This window comes from Andrena cerasifolii, chromosome 9 (genome assembly GCF_050908995.1).
Source record: "Andrena cerasifolii isolate SP2316 chromosome 9, iyAndCera1_principal, whole genome shotgun sequence".
NCBI classification, from domain to species: Eukaryota; Metazoa; Arthropoda; class Insecta; order Hymenoptera; family Andrenidae; genus Andrena; species Andrena cerasifolii.
In genome coordinates this window covers 7,107,744-7,131,043 of record NC_135126.1, presented here as the reverse complement: position 1 = coordinate 7,131,043, position 23,300 = coordinate 7,107,744, and the positions used below count along the sequence as shown (strand labels likewise).

The 23,300-nt window shown below is 49.5% G+C and overlaps 1 protein-coding gene and 1 long non-coding RNA gene across 3 annotated transcripts in view; one reads left to right on the top strand and one right to left on the bottom strand.

The window, feature by feature from the left end:
• Positions 1 to 23,300, bottom strand: part of LOC143373343 (uncharacterized) — a 158,448-nt gene that overhangs the window by 99,955 nt on the left and 35,193 nt on the right. The window contains exon 2 of the long non-coding RNA XR_013086448.1: positions 21,346 to 21,467. This is a non-coding gene — a long non-coding RNA (uncharacterized LOC143373343). The remainder of the gene's footprint in view (positions 1 to 21,345; positions 21,468 to 23,300) is intronic.
• The window catches only part of LOC143373330 (dipeptidase 1), a 62,729-nt gene that overhangs the window by 7,335 nt on the left and 32,094 nt on the right, over positions 1 to 23,300 (top strand). For both annotated transcript variants that reach the window (XM_076820499.1, XM_076820498.1), the window contains exons 3-4: positions 12,767 to 12,920; positions 21,368 to 21,500. In XM_076820499.1, coding sequence (XP_076676614.1) covers positions 12,767 to 12,920; positions 21,368 to 21,500 — 287 coding nt within the window. The remainder of the gene's footprint in view (positions 1 to 12,766; positions 12,921 to 21,367; positions 21,501 to 23,300) is intronic.

The window sequence follows — 23,300 nt, the reverse complement described above, 5'->3', positions numbered from 1 at the left end:
TTAAAAGCCGATAAAACCAGCCGCGCACCTTGCTCCCATTTCCCTGAGTCGCTCTATGATCGGTTAAACGGCGGGGGGCGGACATTGCCACCTGATCGCTTTAGTCGCTGCGCAAAATTTCCACGAGCAGTTTTCGGTGAGCGCGATCAGCGTGTAATAAGCTTCCGCCGATAGCAATGTTATCAGCAATGCAATGATACCAGGCTTAAAGGTAGAATCTTCCGAAGACCATGGCACAGCAACCCTGCGCGCCTACAAAATCCATTGTTCGCCAACAATAGAGATATTCAAACTTGGAGATATGGGAATCTATCGATAGCTTGAATGGCTCAATTAATCAGGCCTGTCCGCCGCAGAGGATAGGTTAGGATAGATCGAAATTCCGCGATGTATCGAAGCGACGAGTCGGTTGCTGGCGTGCCAGCGGCGGAAAGTTGGAAACAGTGACGGGGAGGTAAGAGCGCCAGACTGGTTACCGCTTCTTCGCGCAGAAACAGGCATATGCGCACTTTGATATTCTCTCGACTGCAGTGGATAGGATCGTAACCGTATTCGAGAAGAATGCGGTCTACGAGGCAATGATAACGGTCGCAGTAGCCGTAGAGAAAGATTATCGAAACCGCGGCACGTGAAACTGCTCGACGTACGATTATTACCAGCGCGCTGTAGGAAGAAGTACTTTTCCCGATTTCCGGGGGCTCCGCTAAAGGCGCCACGTAAAATCTAAGCCTCCCCTTTCCAGCCCCCTCCACTGTTCGATTCGAGAAGAAAAAAACGCGTGCACGCGCTATGAATTCGTTTATTTCGCTCGTGCACCGAAACGAGATTACGCCGAGCACTCTCTCTCTCTCTCTCCTCGGCTCTCGTAAACACACGCCACGATCAGAGGATATACGTAATTGCACGCGACCATTTCCGAGGGCAAAAAATTATTCGCTGGGAAAGAAGCTTGCTCGTCCTAGTTCGAGAGTCGATACTCAAACGTGACCCGCACGCCAAGCTTCACCCCTCTTCCCTCTCGCAAACGGAACGTTTGAAGCTCGATTTACTTCGGGGATACTTTCAATCTACTTCGAATCGCTCGCGTGTCGATTCGCAGCGATCTTCCAGGGACTAGCTCCAGTCTCGGCGATAGAGAAATTAGGAAACCGCGTTGTTCTATGCCGCTTTCCCATTGGATGGTTCGCCGGTGGCGAGGAGGCGAAGCTAAAAAATGGACTCACAGAGAATGGAAAACACCCTCGGTGAACCGTGCCGTGGAGAAGCACTGCCTGGGGAGCGACAACCAGACAGTGTCGCGATTGTTTTCGCGCAGGGTGGGAAACTCTGCCAAGTCTATCGACGCAGCTATTTCGATCCATCCTCCCTTTCGACGGTGTCCTCATCGACTCGAAATAATGCTTCCTTTTCCCTGAAGACAAGCTAGCAGGCATACCGTAAGAAGAATCTACGGTCGACCTTAGCACCCCTAATACCCTGATTGATTAATCGCGCGGTGGAGGAAAACAGATCCATTCTACTTATCTACGTGGGAGCGTATAAATATGTAACCGATAACTTTGTGACATAAAAGCCAAGTTCCGATGAGTAACGGTCCTGGAGTCTCTCGACGGGTCTGACACGGGTGATCTCTAGGATTTAGGATCTCAAGCATTTCAATGCGAAATCGACGAGAGATTGCGAAATGGCAAAGGAGAAACGAGAGATTCGGACCGTGCGAATGTACCCCGAGGAACTGTCATCGGTCGTCAAGCTAAAAACAACTTATCGAACGATGAACGTTCTAGACACGCGCCACGCTCGGTTCCTCCAGGAGGAAGTAACTGGCGGTTGTTTCGTATCGACACACAAGTTCAGTGGGTTTAATTTCGTTCAGCTGGCGGGCAGTGTCTGGCAGACTGGCTGGTTGGTTCCAGTTAAAGGTCGTGCAAAACGCGAGTCGTTCCTACGATAACGGCAAGGTGAAATATAAACGCGACCCTTTGGCCCGCCCGTTAATTCGACCTGTCTAATAAAGTCCAGTCGAGTTGAAAGTTTAACACGTGACCCGGTTTTTGCGAAGAGCGCCGCAAGGACCGCTGGCCGAGGTGCATTCGAGACGTAACTCCTCGCGATAAACCACCAGATCGTTGAGCATTCGTCAGCGATGATAATTAAGAGTAACCAATTAAAATTTCCACGATTTACTCTCGTCCACGTGCTAGCAGAAGCAGTACTATCTTCGGGGCGGGATAAGCCAACGAAGTTTCAAGGTGGGCTAAAGGTTTCCCCGAGGGGGCTACAAAAGTTGCCGCGTCACGCGGGGGCTCTGCCACTCTTTTCTCTCGTCGTTATAATTAATATGATTAACGAGCACCAAAAGCATCGAGGAGGGGGGGAAAGCCGCGGAAGTTTCGCGGGATCCAGCGGACGTTCGTTAACGGGCGCGCGAGGTGAACGAACCGAAAAAAAGGATAACGATAGCGTTCGAAGTTCCATCCGAGAGTACGCTTTAAGTTAAGCTCTCGCCTCCAGCTATTGTAAATTGTAACGGCGCGTGGGGGGAGAGGGAGGGTTTGGAGACAGAGGCGAATTATTAGCACCGTCCAGTGAATCCATTTGTAAGGAAAGCGAAGATTCTAAGGAACCGGTCACCGTGTGATCGCGTTACCGTGGCCTTCGTTATCAAGGATCTTGCCGTGACGGATGTTCTGTCCCTGGGGGTCTCAACGATACGCGATAATAATCCTCCCCAGTGAATGGCCGTGGCCGACGAAACTTCCACCTCGTACATTTTTAATGAACAGACATGTGCCGTGCAAGAACTCCCGCGGTAGCTTCGGATCCTGGCGATGTCGCGGCTCCGTGGACGCGAGGCGACTGTCGCGCTCAACGGTGTAATTCGCTTAAGCGTTTAGCACGTGCGGAAGTCAAGGGAGAGTTCTTCGACAATCTGGCGGCGAGGTCGCCGCTGGCAAATAGCGCCGGGGGTTAATTCTCGGTGTAACCAGTCCTACGCGATACGTGTACGCGGACCTGTACACGTCTGTCCCGCGGTACGTGCACGTGTACACACGTAGAAGCAGCCCCGCGGCAGACAGCAACTTCCGGCGGAGTTAATGTAGCTGCAACGCGTAACTCGATTTCGCCGAGTTAGTCGGAGGCGTCGATGCTGTCTTAGCGAGTCCACCTCACGGGACTGCGAGTCGGAAATCGGATCATGGATCTTGGATACCGGGACGTGACTTAAAACCCGAGGGTGTGCTCGCCATGATGGACCCTCGTGCCTCGATACTGCTGGCGAAATGGGCGGACAAGACAGTGGAACAGAGGGGGAGGACCTTTGCGAGCTACTCAGATGAGGTGCTATCGCGATACGCCCGACAATTTCAGAGGAATTATTGCTGGGTTACTATGAGGAAGAGCGGTGGTTAAGAGGGGTTTGCGCCTCGTTGAGCAGAAAAATAGGTAATTCTTTGTGAATTTTTTGTACGAAAACGGTTCGACAAATTAATCTGAGGTTTGGCAGGCTGTTTTATTGTATCTTGAACTATTGTTCTGAATTTTTGTGTGACAGTGAAACATGGCAGATACAAAAAGAGCGTTGAAATAATAATCGGGTGGTCCTTATAGCGTGAATTCCGGCTTTTCTAAAAATTCTTCTTATATCGTTAGAGATATTATTACAAAACGGTAACGCAAACAGTGTTCTTCCAACTAATTGATCCTATTTCATTGTTTCTTACTTCTCTCCGTTTTTCTGTTAAAAATGGATGGTAAATTTCAAAAGTACGTTCTTTAATAATTGACGAAACCATTTCTATAGGATATCCATTACGCTTCAAGGTGTTTTTTAACAGAAGCAAATTAGCTGGTCGAAATTCCGGATTCGAAAGTAAAATAGCTCGATCAATCAGTCCTTTAATTAATCCTAGCTGCCATTTTAACATTTCTTTATTTTTCGTAATGCACCTACTACCACCGATAGCCACATTCATATAGATTAAGAATCTCTTTTCCTTTTTGTGATTCGGATAACCCTTACAGTACTTTTCGTCAACGCCAGGGCTACCCGATTATATTTCAACGCTTATCTGCCATATTTTTTTTCACTGTCAAGTGAAAATTCAGAACAATAGTTCAAGATACAATAAAACAGCCTGCCAAACCTCGAATTAATTTGTCAGACCGTTTTAGTACCAAAAATTCACAAATAGTTACCTATTTTTCGACTGAACAAGACGCAACCCCCCCTTAAGGAAGAAGTGAATGAAGAGTGGCGATAGAGCTCCTATTTCACCCATCAGCGTCTAATACCTTAGTAGATAAGTGCTGCAAGACTATCCAACAAAACTGCAAGACCCCACAGCGTCTGAACCTTTATCTACAAGACGTTACCTATTACTTTAATGGAGGGGTATAATTGCTCGATCATTCGCGTCACGCTTGGAAGGCGGCACGGCGAGCATTAATAACTCGCGCAATTCATTTAGCGAGCACCGCCAGGTGAGATAACCCTTCTAATGTAACGCAGATGTAACGGTAATGTCTGCGGTGCACGGCCCCGTTTCTCCAGCGGAGTTTAATAACTTCATTGAGTCACTGCACGCAGATAACCGCGGCGGGGCGGGAGGGGCTGGTTGCAAAATAAATTGTCGTGCCGCGGCAACGCGTATTAACCGTCGCGAAAGCGGAGGCGCGCGAGCTGCCTCTCCAGGACCCGTTGGCCAACTTTAAAGAGGCAGTAACAAAGTTTACTGGATAGTCGCTGGATTTTACGCTGGATTAGATTTTACGATTCCGAGCGCGCCGCGGCGGAGTGGCCGTCGAAATAATGCCCAGGGTCTGCGGTTAATCGCCGAACAAATTAAAACATAAAAGAAAACTCGCCGCTAATGCGCCGCAGCAATGCCGCCGGTGCCGTCACGGCTGAAATGTAGCATTTCGCGCGCGGAGAACGTCCCTCGAGCTTTTCACCCCCCCCTTGCGCGACGAGGCTGGCGTTCAAGAAAGGGAATATCAAAGAGCGCTCGCGCCGGTGTAAGCTGAATTAGCTCCGGGTTACCTCTGGCCCGTTTGGATACCGTTCGAGTCGAAATGCAAATTGGAGAGAGAGCAAACTTGATCCACGAGGTACGATCGTCGGATCCTGCGGGAAGAAAAACTTCGAGATAGTAGCCTTTGTCAGTTTTTACAGTCTTCTCTTAACGACGCTACTTCTTCGCCTCTCCTACTAGTAACACAGTCTCGCGAAGGCAATTTCTCTGCAGCGCCGTGTTTGCGAATGGCTACGGACGAGTTTATGAAGGAAACGACAAGAGACTTAAGAAGGAGTTAGAGGTCCACGGTCCTCGGAGAAACCGTCGAAGAAAGCAGGCGCGTACCAGGACAATTGTCTCGCGACTTTGAGAAAGAAAGCTGTCCGGTCCTTTTGAGTGATCCACCGCAGCGCGCGAGGCTGAGGGACACCCTCGCCAGCCGAGGAATCCGCGATAGGGGGAGGAAAGGCTCGGCAGGGAATCGGGAATTGATTTCGAAGCTCGTTCGCGACATCATAAACGCAGACCGTCGCGTCGGTCATAAATTATGCGAAGCGGTCGGTTCGCGGGGGAAGCAGGCGGTTAAGGTCTGTAAACGATCAAAGTCGTTAAAGCCAGCGCCCTTTCGACCATGCGATAGGCTTGAAACGTGGTCCGCTGAAGCCGGAAGTCGGATATTTGCATAGGGAGTGACGTCACCGTTCCCAGCAAACGGAATATTCGCCATTCATATGCATATCGGGGCTAGCTACCTTATCGCGCTTTGCCAATTAACCCTCTCCGTTGAAAACGTACCCTCTCCCCCCACCCGTCTATCCCGCGTTCCCATCGCACTGGCAAACGACAGAAATTCACCGGCACTTTCTCGAATTCGACGTCAGAGATATCTCTCCTCTTAGACACACGTTGCGTCCGTTGAATATGCATGAGGGGCTGATGCGGAAACGCCTCAAAAGTGCGGGCAGCTGCGGTGACGCATGTGCATACGTGGAAATCGCGGCACGATCGTGCCCCGGTCCCCGTGTTTGAAACCGCGCGGCGTAAAGCGCCCAGATGTAATTTTCATCCCACCCCGCCTTTGTGCCCTTTCGCGTAATTAGATGTCCGCCCCGTCGAAAAAGGCGCCGTTCGAAACGGTTAAACGTCGCGTCGAATTTTCGGTTCAAAGGACAGCCGCGCGCGGTTCGACGAAGAAACCCGGCCGGCCTGAATTTTCCGGCTCGCTTTGTACGCGGCGGCGTAATTAGGCCAATCATGCTGGAAAAGCCGCTTTAATGGAGAACGATAAAACGTAGAAACGAAGAGAGCGGGCGGGGAGTTATTCCCGCCTGCAGGCGGGGGATCGATGGAATTCGCGCGCGGCGGTAAAAACTGGCGATCCGCCTCGGCTATGACCAATAAGCGGCTGCATTTTTACGACACCCTGTTATCGATGAGCGCAAACACGGGTCTGGCTGTCGGCCAACCCTCGCCAACACTTTCCTGCATCGTCGGACGTCGGCCAGCCGATGGTTAACGGTCATTTTCAAAGATAATTCTTGCAGGAGCAACGACCGCGCCGCTCTCCCTCCAATTGTAATTTGTTAAAAGAGCCCCCGCGCGAAACGCGATCCAGCGCGGCTCCTCCTCTGCCTGTCTCTCGCGTGGTCGCGTCGATTCGACACGGATTCCACCAATTAAAAATTAAAAAGCTCCTCTCGTTCGTCTATCGTGTAAATACAACGGGCGTATGTGATCGCGTTGGAAGAGCTGGCTCGCTTTTTAATTACACGTTGCCATCGCTGATGCTCGCGGACAAAAACGGTCCATCCCGTGGCAATCCCGCGTAATTTAAGTGACGCGAATGCGGTACACCGTAGGAAAGTTTAAATGGGATGGAAATCAGCCTACCGCGGGGTAAAGGATGAAGGGTCGCAGGCACGACGCTCCCTTCGTGACCTCGCACGGTTAATTTGCGACTCAACAATTCGAATTGCTCCTCAAACAGACCGTTAAAATCCCCCGTGTTTGCCTCGCGACCACCAGCCCGCGCGTGCGTCTTAATGAGCCGATACTCAAACAGCTGTTTAACGCGGATGGCCCTGGCGCACATAACGTACCCTATCAGGCGGGGCCTTTCGCGCGGTAAGCGTCCTTCGTCCCGTCCAATTCAATTCCGAACGGGCGTGCATCTGAATGTATCGAGTATTCCGCCCCTAATGCTTATTGGTTTTCCTAATTATTATCCATTAGTATCCATTAGTTGGACCGTTCGGGTTATCGCGCTTCGTGCACGGAATCGATCGACGAAGACCGATGCAAATTGGAAGCGATCCCCAGTAACCAGCGGTAAAGAGTCCCCGGTCGTTCCAAGGAACTCGGCCTGAAAATCCAATCGCCGCGTGGTTCAAAACGATCGGGGTGGAAGGAAAGCTGCCCGAGACAGAGAGCGGTAAACAGGTAGCCGAAGTGCTGGTCGCGAGGAAATCGATGTACATTTCGAGGCAGATGGCACTTGCCAGGGAATGTGTCGCGGGGAAAGAGTCTAACTACCCTTAGTCGCTCGTACGAATTACAGGGGTCGACATTGCGCGGAGTCGGTGCGCTAATAACGAACCAGAGGAAGCTCAACGACCAGCCATTAAGATCGATATCACGGTGCCGCCTTATTATCAGTTAGACACCGTGTCTCGGCCCTGATGAAATTTAAGCAACTGCTAAGGGGAGGACCGTACCTCGTCCCGTCCTCGACGAATTAAGAACCCCTCTGAAATTACGAGACGGAGATGAATCAACCCTAGGGTCCCTTATCCCCGCGTTATCGTGATCAGCCTTATTACATCGTTATCTGCTGTTATCTCGGGTTAAGTAGCGGGGTAGGGAATTCCTTGGTAATCGACTCGAGCGACTGCAGGCAGGAAAAACGCGGGGGGCCGAGAGATTAGAAAGTTAATTCCAGAGAAAGCTTAGCGACCGTAATCGGTGGGAATATTTAGGGAGCGAGTTTTGATCCCTGTAAACTTTCCGAATTATCGCTCGACAAGTAGCGGCGCAGGAGATGGGAACACGGCTGCTCGTTTGGTTACCTAATTCCGTTCGAAGTTAAATTCCCCTCGCGCCACGTTCAAAGTGCATTCAGCCACCGTGCGGTGCGGTTCGCGGCAAACGGTCGGGGAGATCCATCTCTGATTCAGGTCAGATTTGTTGGGGGGCAGGGTAACAATACGCACGCACCTCCACACGTACACACTCTCTTATCCTCTCTGCCATCCCCCTCGCGTCCCTATTCACCTCCGTTCGCCCGTTCTGTCGTGCCTCAAAATTCCTTTGTGTCGCGGCATTCTATCTCCCCCGCTAACTTGCGCGCAATTCGTGGAATATTTTCGCAACGAATTTGATCATTTCGCTGGACGATCGAGTAAAGAGATTCGCACGAAATACTTGATTCAATCTCTTCTTATTCCTCGACTTTCTCTCGAAAGCAAAATGTCTTCTTAATGTAACGTAGTAAATCAGCTTCGGTAACGTAGTACATCAGCTTCTTAGATTTCCCGTAAAACCAAAGGAATCCTCTTATAACTTGCCAAGTATGGGACCCGGAATTAAAAGACATTGGAGGCTGCAAAGAAGACACTCGGAATCCTCTTGCCGCGAATCTATGACCCACCGCATCCAATTCGAAATTAGAGACCGACCGTGGCGTCACGTCCCTATCGAAAGTCCCCTGAACGCGTTAGAGCCGCGATCGCGGGGGAAAATAATACCTCGCCTCTCCAAGTCGATTTTCGAGTCTCCAACTGCAAACTACTCTCGGCGAAGGAGCGAGCGGAGGAACACTCCGGGCGAAATTCCAAGTGCGGCATGCACACCAGAAGCGTTTAAAGTTCGCGCGTTGCCGTCGCGGAAGGGGGGTAACTTTTGCGCGACGCAGTTGCAAGTTTCCCAAGTAATTGCGCGGGGCGTGTAATCGCGACGTTATCAGGAAACGCAACTTGGCGCCATCGCATCACGCTCAATTAGCTGTTCGCGAGCTGAGGGTAGGGAGGCACGGAGAGACTTTCTCTCGTGCCGCGCGTCACCCGTACGCGTGTACTATTATTCAAATTGTCTCGGCTAATATACGCGTCGCCCGCCCTTTTCACTCCCCGTGCCGTCGACGGCGCGGAGTTAATTCGCGCGTCAGCGGAATGGAGCGGACCAGGAATGCGACGCGTGCTCAGAATTATCCCGTGATACGCCTTGACGGAGGGGCATCCTCCGCATGGCGACCTCCAGCTCGACCGAGTCTTGTAATTACACGCGTTTCAACGGTTAACACTATCCCCGTTCGCCAACGTTTCCTTTTTTTCCCGGCGCCCGCGTTCGAAAGTTTCTTGTTTACCCCAGTCGGTTTAATTAAACCTTGGCGCCTGGGGAAGGCCACCGTGTCAGGCTCAAACGAACGTATCACCTGCGGCACGTTCGTGCAGCGTTAAATTGCCGGAGATAGCGCTACGAATGCACCTTAAGCGCCGTCTCGGAGGATAGCCTGGTAGCATTGATTGTAACTGGAGATCAGATAGCCGTGTTATGCACAGCTACGCGCCCGACCGACTGAATTAACACGGAATAAGAGCGCTAAGAGCGAGGACGCCGCGCCGCGCTGGGGAAACTAAAGCCTGGCAAGTTAGACGTCGGCTAATGCCATTCCGACGCGCAAAGTTCGCTGAATCTTACCCCGTCCTCCTCTCCGTTCATCTTTCCCCTCGTCTGCACGCGCATTAGCGTACACCTCGCGCACAGCCAGACTTCCGGCTGAAATTATTTCACGTGCATCTATTTTCCAGTAATCTAACCGTACACGGGGAGCCTGAGTGGGCGTCTCTGAATTTACGGCTGAATTCTGCGTGTCGAGATTAGGAAGAACCGAGCCCTACCCTTCCTAACTCCTGTGCAAGCTGTACTGGAGTTACACCTATCGCTTCTATAGGGGAGACCGGGGCTAAAAGTTCCGATTTCGATAAAACATAAGAAATGGCTGGAAAATAATGTAGTTATTCTCTTCACTATTGACAAATTTTTTGTTAAATTTATTATATTTTACGATTTTGAGCTTGTGATTAATATATTGTAATAGGCTTTTCATAAAAAGTAATTTATAGGTCTGTGAAGATAGCACCCCCAAATTCGATTTTTTAAAAAAACTCCAGAATCGAATTAAAAAATAAAAACCTCGAAAAGAAGGGTACAGGTGAAGCGATGATCGCGTTAAAGTTCGATTTTTCTGGAAAATATTATCGAAATCGTTCTTTCAACGATGCAGTCCGTTAGTTTAGATGTAGGAGAGATTTGCCCATGCATTAATTTCGTATGCCCACCCTCCAGAATCGAATTATTAATAAAGATAGTCAAGAAGTGCGGTACCCGTTGAGACGACCAAGTATAAGTTCGATTTTTAATTAATTAAACGATGAAATCGTTTGTTTAACAATGCATAGCGTTTGTCCAGATGTAGAAGAGATTTGCCCATGCATTAATTTCGTATGCCCACCCTCCAGAATCGAATTATTAATAAAGATAGCCAAGAAGTGCGGTACCCGTTGAAGCGATCGCGTTAAAGTTCGATTTTTCTGGAAAATATTATCGAAATCGTTCTTTCAACGATGCAGTCCCTTAGTTTAGATGTAGGAGAGATTTGCCCATGCATTAATTTCGTATGCTCACCCTCCAGAATCGAATTATTAATAAAGATAGCCAAGAAGTACGGTGCCTGTTGAACCGAATACCTTTCTGTTCGTTTTCTTCCGAATGAATTATCAAAATCAATTGTTCTTACCTTAAAGGTGAAAGGTGTTTGGTGACATGTTATCCAAAAAATGTTGCACTCACTTCTTTCTCGCTTTATTCGAACGACACTTCAATTTGTATCGCCCATCGAATACTTCACACTTGTCACACATCTGCAGCATGTGCAGAATAACACCAGAGTGGTTTTCTAGTCATTTTTCACTAATTACCGCAATGATATCGCACAACGGAAAATAATATAATCTCACAGTCACTTCACAAACCGTAAATGAATACACGGTCTCGCAAGAGTCGCGTCCGAACTCTGGAGACCGACTGACTTTCGTGCGTCGTTGGAAACAATTCGAGGGTATCGCAGACATATGTTTACGTTTCGGCACGTTCGATGACGACACGCAGCGCTGATACCCTAAAGGGTCGCAGCGCCGAGTGCCACTGCCGAAACGTAAACATATGTCTGCGATACTCTCGAATTCTTTCCAACGACGCACTTCTTGGCTATCTTTATTAATAATTCGATTCTGGAGGGTGGGCATACGAAATTAATACATGGGCAAATCTCTTCTACATCTAAACTAACGAACTGCATCGTTGAAAGAACGATTTCGATAATATTTTCCAGAAAAATCGGACTTTAACGCGATCGCTTCAACGGGTACCGCACTTCTTGGCTATCTTTATTAATAATTCGATTCTGGAGGGTGGGCATACGAAATTAATACATGGGCAAATCTCTTCTACATCTAAACTAACGAACTGCATCGTTGAAAGAACGATTTCGATAATATTTTCCAGAAAAATCGGACTTTAACGCGATCGCTTCAACGGGTACCGCACTTCTTGGCTATCTTTATTAATAATTCGATTCTGGAGGGTGGGCATACGAAATTAATGCATGGGCAAATCTCTTCTATATCTAAACTAACGAACTGCATCGTTGAAAGAACGATTTCGATAATATTTTCCAGAAAAATCGGACTTTAACGCGATCGCTTCAACGGGCACCGCACTTCTTGGCTATCTTTATTAATAATTCGATTCTGGAGGGTGGACATATGAAATTAATGCATGGGCAAATCTCTTCTATATCTAAACTAACGGACTGCATCGTTGAAAGAACGATTTTGATATTTTTACAACGCTCTTTTCGTTTTGAAGATAGAACCGTCGGAACAACTTACCCCCGGAACTTTTAGCCCCGGTCTCCCTACCCGCTTCGAAGTAACTCGGGTATAATTTGCTGTACCTTAGGCTTAGACGCCATACAGTCTTTCTATGATTACAAACCGCATTGCAGGATATAAATTAGAATCGCGCGGAACCGTTCGAGTCAACAGCACCGGTGGGCAAAGCAACGGAGCAAAAATATCGCCGCGCTAATATTTATACGCCCGCTGTTCTCTTTCGATACACACGACAGACGAGAGAATTTACATGGCGCTCGGTGAAACGGAGACTTCCGCAGCGAATTCTATTCGCGTTCCTATTTGCTCCAACAATGTTGACGCTCGTTTCACCGGAAGCAGCAGGCAATATTTGATCTGCGCCCGCCGCAGATAAATCCCGCGAAAGAAATCAGAGACGCCGGATGAAATAACTTGGACTGACCGCGGGGCGAAGTAACCGAACCCGCGGCGAAACTTGTAGGTCGACTAATGCCATTGTAAGAGGCAAAGTTTACTCGCTCCTGCCGTCCCTTCTAGCCCGTACATCTCCACCCCGTTTCATCCCCCTTCTTCCGAGAGTGCAGCCCCTCTCAGCCACCAGACGCCAACACACCGCGCTGCTATTCGAAAGAAGTATTTCACGGTTTCCCGTCCCGCTCGATAAAACGGGATCGCCCCGCGTCCCTGTCTCGTTCGCGCTGAAATAGAGGGAGCAACATGGGTGCTAGCTAACCGTGACGTAACGAGAAAGAGAGACGACGGATGGTGTGGTCGGTACGACGAATTATAGACGACCGTTTCGTTGTTTTGCTGCAGGCACAACGACCTCCCGTGGAACATACGCAAGTTCCTGAAGAATCAGCTGAGGGAGTTCAGGTTTGATGACCTCAGGGACACCCATCCCTGGGCAAGGAGCGCCTGGAGCCACACGGACCTCAGAAGATTGAAGGAGGGCATGGTCGCCGCGCAGGTGAGCTCAATGATAACCTTAATAACGCGGCCCGCCCTGGAGAAAGCATTAATCCAGACAAGCTACCATGGAGTCCTGGACTATTTCACGAATCATGAGTGCGGAGATACAGTGAACGAAACAATGATAGGTTCACTATCCGCGTCGGCTGGTTTGCTGTGTTTATTTCGTGTAAAGACGTACTTCTTTAGGAAACATACAGAAAATTATCGCGTATAGGATACGAAATAATCTTAGGTTCACGGTGAAATATTTAAAAAATACTTTTGTCAGCGCAATTTTTTTAACATTTTCGTACGGTGAGTACAAAGATTTATAATCTTCAAACATTTCGAAAAATATTTTATGTTCATTTAATACTTTTAAAGCATAATGGGGCGTAGAAAAACGTTAAATGATCGTGAAAAGGGCCAAATTATTGCTTTCCACGATATGGGTCTCTCAAACAGAGAAATTTCAAGGAGGATTGAAAGATCATTAAACGTAGTCAACCATTTTTTACAATTGAAAGAAAAATACGGCACTAAAAAATCTACGGGCCGTCCGAAAAGAATAAGTCAAAGGGAGAAAGGGAAGATTCTTCGAGAAGCACGACAAAATAAACTTAATGCGTCTAAAATAAATCAGAGCCATTACAAAAACTAGTTGAGACAATGCCACGTAGAATATTTGAAGTGATTAAAAACAAAGGAGGTGAAACGAAGTATTAAATTATATTTATCTTTTAATTTATTAAATTTTTATGCAAAAGTATACAATGAACCTATGTTTATTTCGCCCATATATTTCAAATTTTGGATAGAAAATTTGTAACTGACACTAATAAACATTACGTTGCTCAATTGAACTGTGTATTTTGTTAATTGTACTAGAACGAATAAATAATAATCAATAAAATCAAAAATACAACATAAAACACATTTTTATGTCAACCAATTAAAGCGAACCCATCATTATTTCGACCACTGTGTCTCCCTCGCGCCTCGGACAGTGTCGAATTGCCGCCGGGGCGTCTGTAATTCAGCGGGCCTTCCAGGGTGGCGTTCAGCTGCAAATTCTCCCGCGAGCTATCCACGAAGAAAGCGTCGATGCTCTATTTCAAACACTTTTCCCCGCGAAAGTCGTCCATTTCCCCGCGGCGATTTATCGCGCGGCGAAAATTACGAGCCACCCCGCGGCCCCGCTTCCGCAGGAATCGATGGAACCGTCGCAGATGCTACTACAACGTCCGACCACCCTCGCGGAAACATCACTTTCCATTCGTATCCTCCTTCCGCGAGGCAATTAGCAGACACGAACACGCGATTCTGCAGCCGAGGTAGCGGAAGCCGTCGTAGACGGCAGAGTCGCGTGTCGTCTTCGTTACTCGTCTCGCCGAATCGAACGCGAGGATTGCCTTCCGCGGTGTTTAAAGACCGTGCAATTATAGGGACGAACGGGGAAGACTCGAACCCCGTCGGACTTAAACGGAACGAGCGTAAACGCGAGAATCGCGTGTCACCGGCAACCCTTAGCCTCGCGATCTTTCAATTACGAGCTGTTCCCCTCGTACCTGCTTTTTTTTTCGAGGTTGTAAAGGCCGCGATTAATTAAGAGAACGACCGGGGAAACGCTTCTCGACGTTCATTTCCCCGTGTCGTTCCTATGATTCATTCGTAGCAGCACGCGAGTCCCTTCGAGAAAAATCGCGCGTATTCGGTTCGATTAACGCGACCGAACCAGCGACGAAATCGCCGGCCAACTTTGGTAATTAATTTCTCGCGGTTAGCCGAGATTACGGGCTGACGAAAATTTACCGCGGGCTCCTGACGGCCCGGTCGGTCGTTCACCTCTCCCGGCGATATCCTTCAGATTAATCTCGGGCCTCCATTACGTGCGACCGCTATCCTTTCGCGCAACTTCTGCGGAAAGGGAGAAAAACTTGCAGCGAGGCTAGCTCTCTCTCTCTCTCTCTGTGTCGATGTTCCCGATCGGCCACAGCCTTCCACCTTTCACCCGAGGGCCAAGAAAGCACGGTTCGAGACGAGGGGATGAAAAGGTTGCACCAAAAAGTTCACGTGTACACCCACCCAGGGACGAATGTACGGCGGAGAACGAACGAAAGGCCGCCATTCCGGCCTGGCGATCAAATAAATCTTTTCTTCGGTAGCTTTGCTCTCTCGAGCCGCTCGAGAAAGCCCTCACCTCCTCCCCCCCGCACCCCGATCGAGAACTTTTCGTGTTTCAGGGAAAATACGGGGGATAATGGAGATCGGACGAGCGAGCCACGTCCATCGACAACAGGCCGTCCCCGCTTCGTGGAAATAGAAAATCGTCCTCCTTCTCTCCACCAGACTCCCCTTTGTGACCGCCCTGCCGTCGAATGATGACGTTACACGCCAGACGCTGGCAGGAAAATTGCGATCGCGGTGGTTGATTGCGGTACACGCTCGTTACTGGGTCGTTACAGGCTCGCGAGTGGCGTTAAACCGCCGCGAGAACGAAGCAATCCTTGAGGTAGCCTGGCGCGATAAGCGGCCTTTACTCGCGCAAGAATCGCACCGGGGTAAACTGTACTTTAATCGGGGAATACTGCGCAGTCCCAGACCAAAGCTCATTATCGGGATTAACATTTCCCGTGATCACAATTTACCTTATCTTGCCGCCTAACGGAATGGGAAACGGGTCTAGCCCGGAGCGGATATCGAATTTCGATTTAAAACAAGAGAGGCTTCTTCTTCTTCCTCATCGCCGCGCGGATAAGTTCCGGCAAGTTGGCGAATTGCTGCCGCGAAATGATGCCTCGTCCGCGAGCAGTTCCAACCCCTTTCTGCCTCGCTGTTTCGAGCGTATTGAGATCGTTTCCCGACGAGGGAACCGCGGTCGGAAGAAACGCAGGCGAAAATTATTTTTACCCCGTAAATCTTGTGAAAAACGGCTGGGACCGGGCGGGGAGACTCGCATTCACATCGATACTTCGTAAACATGCACGTGAGTGTCTATCAGAGGGAAATCCCTGCGCTCCGCGTGATGTAGGAAACGGGATTTTCATTATAACCCCTTCCACTGGATTCACGGTATTTTATGGCTGTTTACGCTTTGAACTTTCCTCCGACAGCCACTGTAAGTACCATTACCCGCGGGAAAGTGGATTATAATTTGACCTGCGTGTATATTAAAGGAGCTGGGCACTTGCGCGAGCCGCCCCGGGTTTCTCGAGCGAGCGCGTCCACCGTCGCCCGCGTTGTAATGAAAGTTGCTACCTGTGAAATTGCTTTCGCGATGAAATTCGTGGCTATCGCCGTGTGCAGCGGCCCCGCTGCACTCGTATAATGCACATATCACAGGCTGAGCCAGATGGAAATATTTTTGACGCGACCGCGGGCGAGGGCTGTTCCTTGGAGCGCGCATAAATGCCGAATTTGATGGAGCGCGCATCCCCTATACACCCGCCGTCTCATTCAGGCGCAAGACTTGGCTCGGACTGAATAACCGATGTGACTCGATGAAACGGCATTAGTTGTATCGGCTACGGAGGTCCCTCCGACCAGACACAAATCTACGCTGCAATATTAAAGCTCGCGCGGAGATTCTACAAACCCGTTGCGAGATTTTTTCGGGCACGCGAACGACACGCTTGTCGAGACGTCGATCCGAATGATTGCTGCGAGAATTAAGATTTACGGGAGCTAGGAAAACCTCCAAGGCTAGGAAGTCAGTTCGTTGCGAAACAAGAAGTTTGAGGAACTAGGCGAGAACGGGGCAAAGTGAACCTCGGGGTAAAATGAGCTTTCTTAATTTATTCTTTAACAATAGAATATACTTACAAATTTTGGTGACGTAATAAATGTGCGTAATACCACAGTGATAGTTATGCACATTCAGATATCGAAAAATGGAAATTCATTTGAAAAATTAAAAATAAAGTTTTAGAAACTCCAATTGGTTTTCTTTTCAATTTAGGTTTTTGGATAAATCAGTCTTAAATGTGTTAGTTTAACTCCAATTTTTGTCTGCGTGTTTATAACAAGCTTATAAACATACATGTACACGCGTTTGAGAAAACATTAATCCTAACATTATTAAATAATTGATTTTCCACTGAGTACACATTCCGGACAAAGTGGAACAGGAATCTAACCTCAAAAAAATGAAAAATCTGCCACAGTTTTTGTCAACCACGGTTCAAAGAAACCAGAAACTGACGTGCTACACACGTCATCCCAGCGCAAGGGGTTAATAATTACCTATATCCTTAATTAAAACTCGTATTTTATTTTAATTTTATTTTAAGTATTGATATTCGTCATTTATCAATAGTAATGTTCAAATTATATTATAAATCTATTTCCACACATTTTTATTGAAAGGGACAAATTTTATTGGACTTCAAACATTTTCGCGTCACTTTGCCCCGGTCTCCCCTACGTCAAGCACGAAGAAACGATCCCCTACCTGTAGATACCATAGAGGATCGTGAAATAAACGTAGTTACAGAAGAATCCCAACTTTGACTCCTACTCCGAAGCATCTACAACATTGATCTCCCAGAAGCGCAGTAAGCAGACCGCTCAGGACGCGTTACCACTGGCGAGCTCATGCTCCAGCAGCCATTCTATACTCCCACGGAATCCTTTTTCAAAGACTCTCGAATAGAGGTCTTGGCAGATTGTCCCATCATCCACCAGGTCGCGTGGAAACGTCCGGGGGACCGGGTAGTTCCGTTTTATCTACAGGGATTTAACGCTAAGACGTCAGAAATGAAATTCCATCAGCTAGAGTAACATCCGTTGCCTGGCTTTCAACGGCCAGCAATAGTGAATGTACTGGCGGAATCCATAGAGGGAGCCCTAGAGACCTTTGAAAATACCCAGGCTCTGCTTGCTCGTTAGTAAAACAGAAGCGGGGTGATCCCATCTATTAGACGCTCGTCTAGACGCGATTATAGCGACGACGGCCTAACAGCGTGGCGCTTGATAAAGAATATAGAGGAGCAGGGTGCCGAAAAGTCAGCGTTGCGGGGCGAGCGTTCAACTAAGGCTCTCGCCCGAGAAGACCACTCCATTACGTCCCCTTCTCCTCCGCGCCCCCGCGTTCGGGTGCTAATGCCAAGGTGTCACCGCGGTAAGGGGGCAAAATTCAAATAAGCTTCTTACGGGGCGGCACATGCGCGTCCCACCCGGCCGCCAACAGCCGCGCGGGCCAATTTAATTAATACCGTAATTAAAAGGGAACACTAATTACGTAAGTGGCAGCGGGACCGCCCATAGTTACGAATTACTGGGACGCCGAAGGGTGGCTGGGGCAACAATCGCGATCAATTCGAGTATAAGAGCGCTGTTTGTATAAGACAGACTTCGAACGATAGATACAGAATTGTATGCACGTTAGTAACGACGCCATCAATTCCGGTATGCTAAATTCCCTGCCAAGTTATGTCTACTAATCACGAAACACCTCGCTTGTCCACAGTGTCCTCATATAGAGTCTAAGGTTGAAATTAAGCCCCCCTTCTCCCGATTCATCACACCTGCACTGTCCAGGTTTCTTCATCGCCCAACAATCCCGAGGATACGCGGGAAAACGTTTGCCTAATTTTCTCGGCCATCTCTCAATGTCAACACGCCCCCTCAAGGTATTCAGCCCCTGCATCGAGACGAAAGGGGTGACTGGCCGGTTACGTCCGCCGAGGGGAACGTATCTATATGCATACATGCATAATATACGTAGGGCGAGCGTGTACAGGAACCGGCGGACTGGTCCCCGACACGATCCATCACTGTCCTGGCTAATTCAGACCGGGAGAAGGCATCCGTCGCGAAAAGGTTACCGAGCATTGATCACGATGCCACTAAACAGCCTATCTCTTCGCCAAGGCGCTGCGGAAGACGAAACGAAAGGAATGCCGTCGCTATAACGGAGCCGCGGGAGCGCTGCTCTCTCTGGAAGGCACTTTGTCCAAGAGTACATGTGCAACAGCGGCTGAACGCACTGCACAGTCTGTTGCGCGGCCTCGTATATGTATACTCTCTCGCTTCTAACAAAAATCCATCTGGGACCGGGCGCACTGGAGCAGAACGCGAGCACGCGACGTCGACGCATCGAAAATCCCCGAGCATTGTACAAGCATTTCGCTCGGGAGGCGCCTGCTAGCCCTGAGCAATCGGTCGCGGTTCACACCGATTGAGCGCGAAAAGTGAATTCCAAGCGATTCCGAGTAACTCTAGTGGGCGTACGGCACTCGAGAATTGAGTGTCCCACGCGATAAAAGCGCGACGAACAGACACTTTCGCGGAATTTATTGGGAGACAGTGCGCGAAGAAAGGTACAAGAGTGAGCTGCGATTAAATTTAAGGGAGCAGAAAGGGGGTCGCGCTTAATGACCGCTTTCGAGGGGAATTTTGGACCCAGCCGCGGGGTGGTTGCGCAAGGCACGGAAAGAACTTCTAATTTCATAAGATCGCCCGGTCGCGTATGGCTCGTCTTCAAAGTGGGACAACGCGACGCGATTATATCTCGGCCGGGGGTGAATATTTTTACAAACGTCTGACCTAAAACCCGACCGTGACTGCTGCCCGATTTTGCGCAAAGCGGCGACGGAGAGAAGGCATCGCGAATGAGCTATTCCACGTCAAAACGAATGGGTGAAAAATTTAGTTTCACCGATTCTCTTCAAAATTACATTTGCCGATAACCTTGCAAAAGGCGTCAGCCGATTTTGTTTGAATTCTCGAAACTTTAACATTAAATATTTCGAAAACTATTTGACTAAATATGAAATTATATTTGAAGAATGAAACTAAATTTTTCACCTATCCGTTTTCACGTGGAATAGCTCGAATGCGAAGGGAAAAACCTTGCACCCTGCTCCGTGCACGGAGGCGCGTTTTTATAACGCGTCTGACCTAAAATTTCAGGTGAGCTGGATTCTAACGAGACGTCTAAAAAGACCGAGCTCCTGTAAACAGTCTGCGATTCCCGGATCGCCTTTTTAAGCTCGGTATCGTGTGTGAAAGCCACGGTGATCGCTGGCGACGCTGAGAACGCGAGCACCAGCATCGAAGTTCGCCGGCGATTAATTAAGAATAAATCCTTGCCGCGACGAAAATTGCCTCGTAACTGACGAAACAGGGGGGGATTGCGTTAACGGAGGAATATTAAACGTTTTCGAGCACGCCCCTCAACGGACTGGCGTCACTCTGTATCCGATGGTAGACGCTTCCGCAGGGATTAAATTATTGCCGTGTCGCAATTAGCCCGCAGGCAAGAAGCACGGCATTCGGCTGCTTTAAACGGCGCAAGGTAAATCGCGCCGGCAAACGTTCGGCTGGAAAGGTAATGAAGTCGCCCACCTCCTTGACGATCGGGCCGACGCAGAAGAAAGTAAGCAGAGTCACGGCGAGTAAAACCGTTGCTCCGACAGCGGCGGTGGTGGAAAAAGGGTTGAACCTTCCGTCGTCCGCTGATTTACGTCAGCCCCGCGACAACGTCAGCGTTGTTAAATAACGCACTGCCGCCCCCTCGTCGCGAGGGGTGTCGCGCAAAAAGGAAAGCTAACCTGGGAACGGGGAGGAAGAGAGCCGCGGTAAATGCACAGCTACTTCAGAAGTGCTCTCTTAAAGAATTGTCGGGAAGAAATTGTGGGTGTAAGTTGCTGGGTTCCTTGGAATTAGTGAAAGCGTTCGGGAGATGGCAAGCTCCACTGCGTTCCGCGAAGAACTTTCTGCCGAGGATTTGTAAACACCCTACAAGCGTGCTCCTCCTAGTGGTAAAATATTCGGGGTGGAATCGTGCTGAATCCGCGATACGACGAAAAGCAAATGGATCATTCCGAGCGTCGCGGCTCCGTTTGACGCGTAACAACGGTAAACCCCTACGCACAGAAGAGACTTTTATGCGAGCTCACGTTCCCACTAGCGCCCCTTATCAAATTGAATGAAATATCACGGGGTGCCCCCGTTTAATCTTCAGATCTGATACATTGGTTTAATTTACTCCAAGTAACGGAATATATATTTTCTTAGCCGGGCGCGCGCGGGGGTGGCGCGTGCGAAGGGTAAATGCTCCCTTATTTATGACTCCCGATATCCCTCGTATTTAAAATTCAAAGAGCCGCGCCGCCGCCAGCCGCCTTTCCCACGGACACTCGTAATGCCCTTTTAATTATTTCCCAGGCCGCTATCGGGCGGCGAATCGAAACGAGAAATTAACGTTCGCGCGCGAGTTATCGTCATTACCAGCCGTTTACCGGTTGAATTTCATGTTTACGCCGCGGCGCTCCGGTCCGGCCGATAATCTGACGAGGAAACCGCCGTGTCAACGACTCGACGGCGATATAGAAGCGCGAGTCACGCGAGCCACGGTGAAGCTTGCGGCTTGCACGGCTTCTCGCCTAAATCTAGTAAATCTATGCTACTTAGAGATTGCCAGTGTCGTTCGGACTCACCAACTTTCATCCTCTGTTACAGTTCTGGTCGGCTTACGTGCCCTGCTCCTCTCAGCACCTCGACTCGGTCCAGCTGGCCCTGGAGCAGATCGACCTGATTCGTCGGCTGGTCAACAAGCACCCTGAAAGCATGGTTCTCGTTACGACAGCGGAAGGTGGGTCATTTTCCTCCCGACTATATCCCTTTGTACCTGCAACGCGGGACGTCGGTGCGCCCGTGTTTGCACGGCAAAGAATGCAACCCTTCGCCAATCGAATGCCAGATCCGACGTTACGTATCGGGAACGGACGCGGGCAAAGTATCGGGGTAAACGTTACATGCCTAGCGACGGTGAATTTCAATCGTCTGTACCGTACCGACTCGATTTTCCCTTCGATCAGATCGTCATCGACCCCCGCGTCGTTCGGAAGAATGTTCCGAACGAATTTTTTTCCGCCATCCCCGCTTTTTCAACCGCGAAAGGAGAGCGGTGACGCCGCGGCGATTAACGCGACGCTGCGACGAACGAACGCGAGTATTGATCCAGCCACGCTTCTGTTTGTCCATAAACAAATTTATGTGCATACTGGCAGTCGCTGCAACCCCTTGATCAAATGAATCGCTCAAAGGGCGCGGCTAAATCGCCGAATAATGGTGAACGCAGACGCGGACAACGCGCGAGGCATCGCGCTCGCTGCTACAATCCCTTAACGGAATCTTCCGAGTGCTCCGCGTAAGTCAAACAGGGAGTCGTTAATTGCTAATCAGCACTTATACAATGTAAACACATAGTCGGCCGCGTTCATCGTTTCAAGCATGCACGCGAGTTCCGCCACGGTTCAACTTCGCCCCCTGAAAGTTGGCGAAACAGCGGAACGACGTACGTAGCTGAAGTCTAAAGGAGTCAGCGTTCTCGAACACTCCGAGCCCCCTTGCAGCGTGTGCTCGAAGGTCGTCGATCTCTAGGAGATCCTGAAAGACGCGAACCTTCCCCTTACCGGCAGCTTCGCACGCGAAGAATATGAAATCGAGCTTGGAGGTCGACGAACGTCGGGAATTACCATCCGCTATTTGTTCCCAGAATGGGCCGCCCTGACGTTACACACCGCCAGAATTCCTGGCGGAATGCCAATGTCAGGGGGAGGCTGGCACACGCCCGCGAAAAGAATTCCGAATACCCTTTCGCTTCGGAGGAAGGAAAATATCCGCGCGGAGTGAATCCTCGCGCTTGCAGGCCGCGTCCTCCTCGGCCGATTTAATTAATTTCGCGTGGACCGATCGAGCTGCCCGCTTGCCTGTTCCCCGATAATAAATGGACAGAGAAATTAAGTTCGCTCCTTAACGTGCTCGGAAAACAACCCGCTTCGCCCCCTTTCCCTTTCTCCGCGGAATTCTCGCGCCAGGGATATGAAGCCTTCGATCCAGAGCCGTGCCACCACCCGACTCGCCGTCTTGTGTTTGCTTCCGGTCGGCCATTCGACGTCGCTCGCCCCTGGACGAACGCCAGCGTCGGAGGGACGCGATGGAGGCTCTATCGTCCGTCGACTTTGGGAGAAAATCGGGCCAGCCACCCCCTGCCCGCGCTATCCTTCTCGCCGTGGACGTTCACTCGGGGATTTAGAATGCGTCCTAAGTCACGGAAGAAGACGCTACCCCTCGGAAACCGGGCATCATCCCCCTGGACGTAACGAGCGGCTTTCGAGCCACGAGCTAACCCACTTCGCAATCATTTCCTTCGACGTGCAAGGTGGATGGAAAATAGGCTATACCGTGAAGGATATGGAAGGGAAATGAGAATGGTGATCTACAACGAGGGAATCGATTTTCTAGCAAACACTTTTAGTAGAAAATTCTCAGAAAGTATCACGAAGCTGGGCAGGGAAAAACATTGAAGCGGACTTTGACTTGGGAAGAAAGAAGTAGCGATCGAAATTAATTCTAACGTTAACACGCTAACGTTCGATCGCCTGTAGAG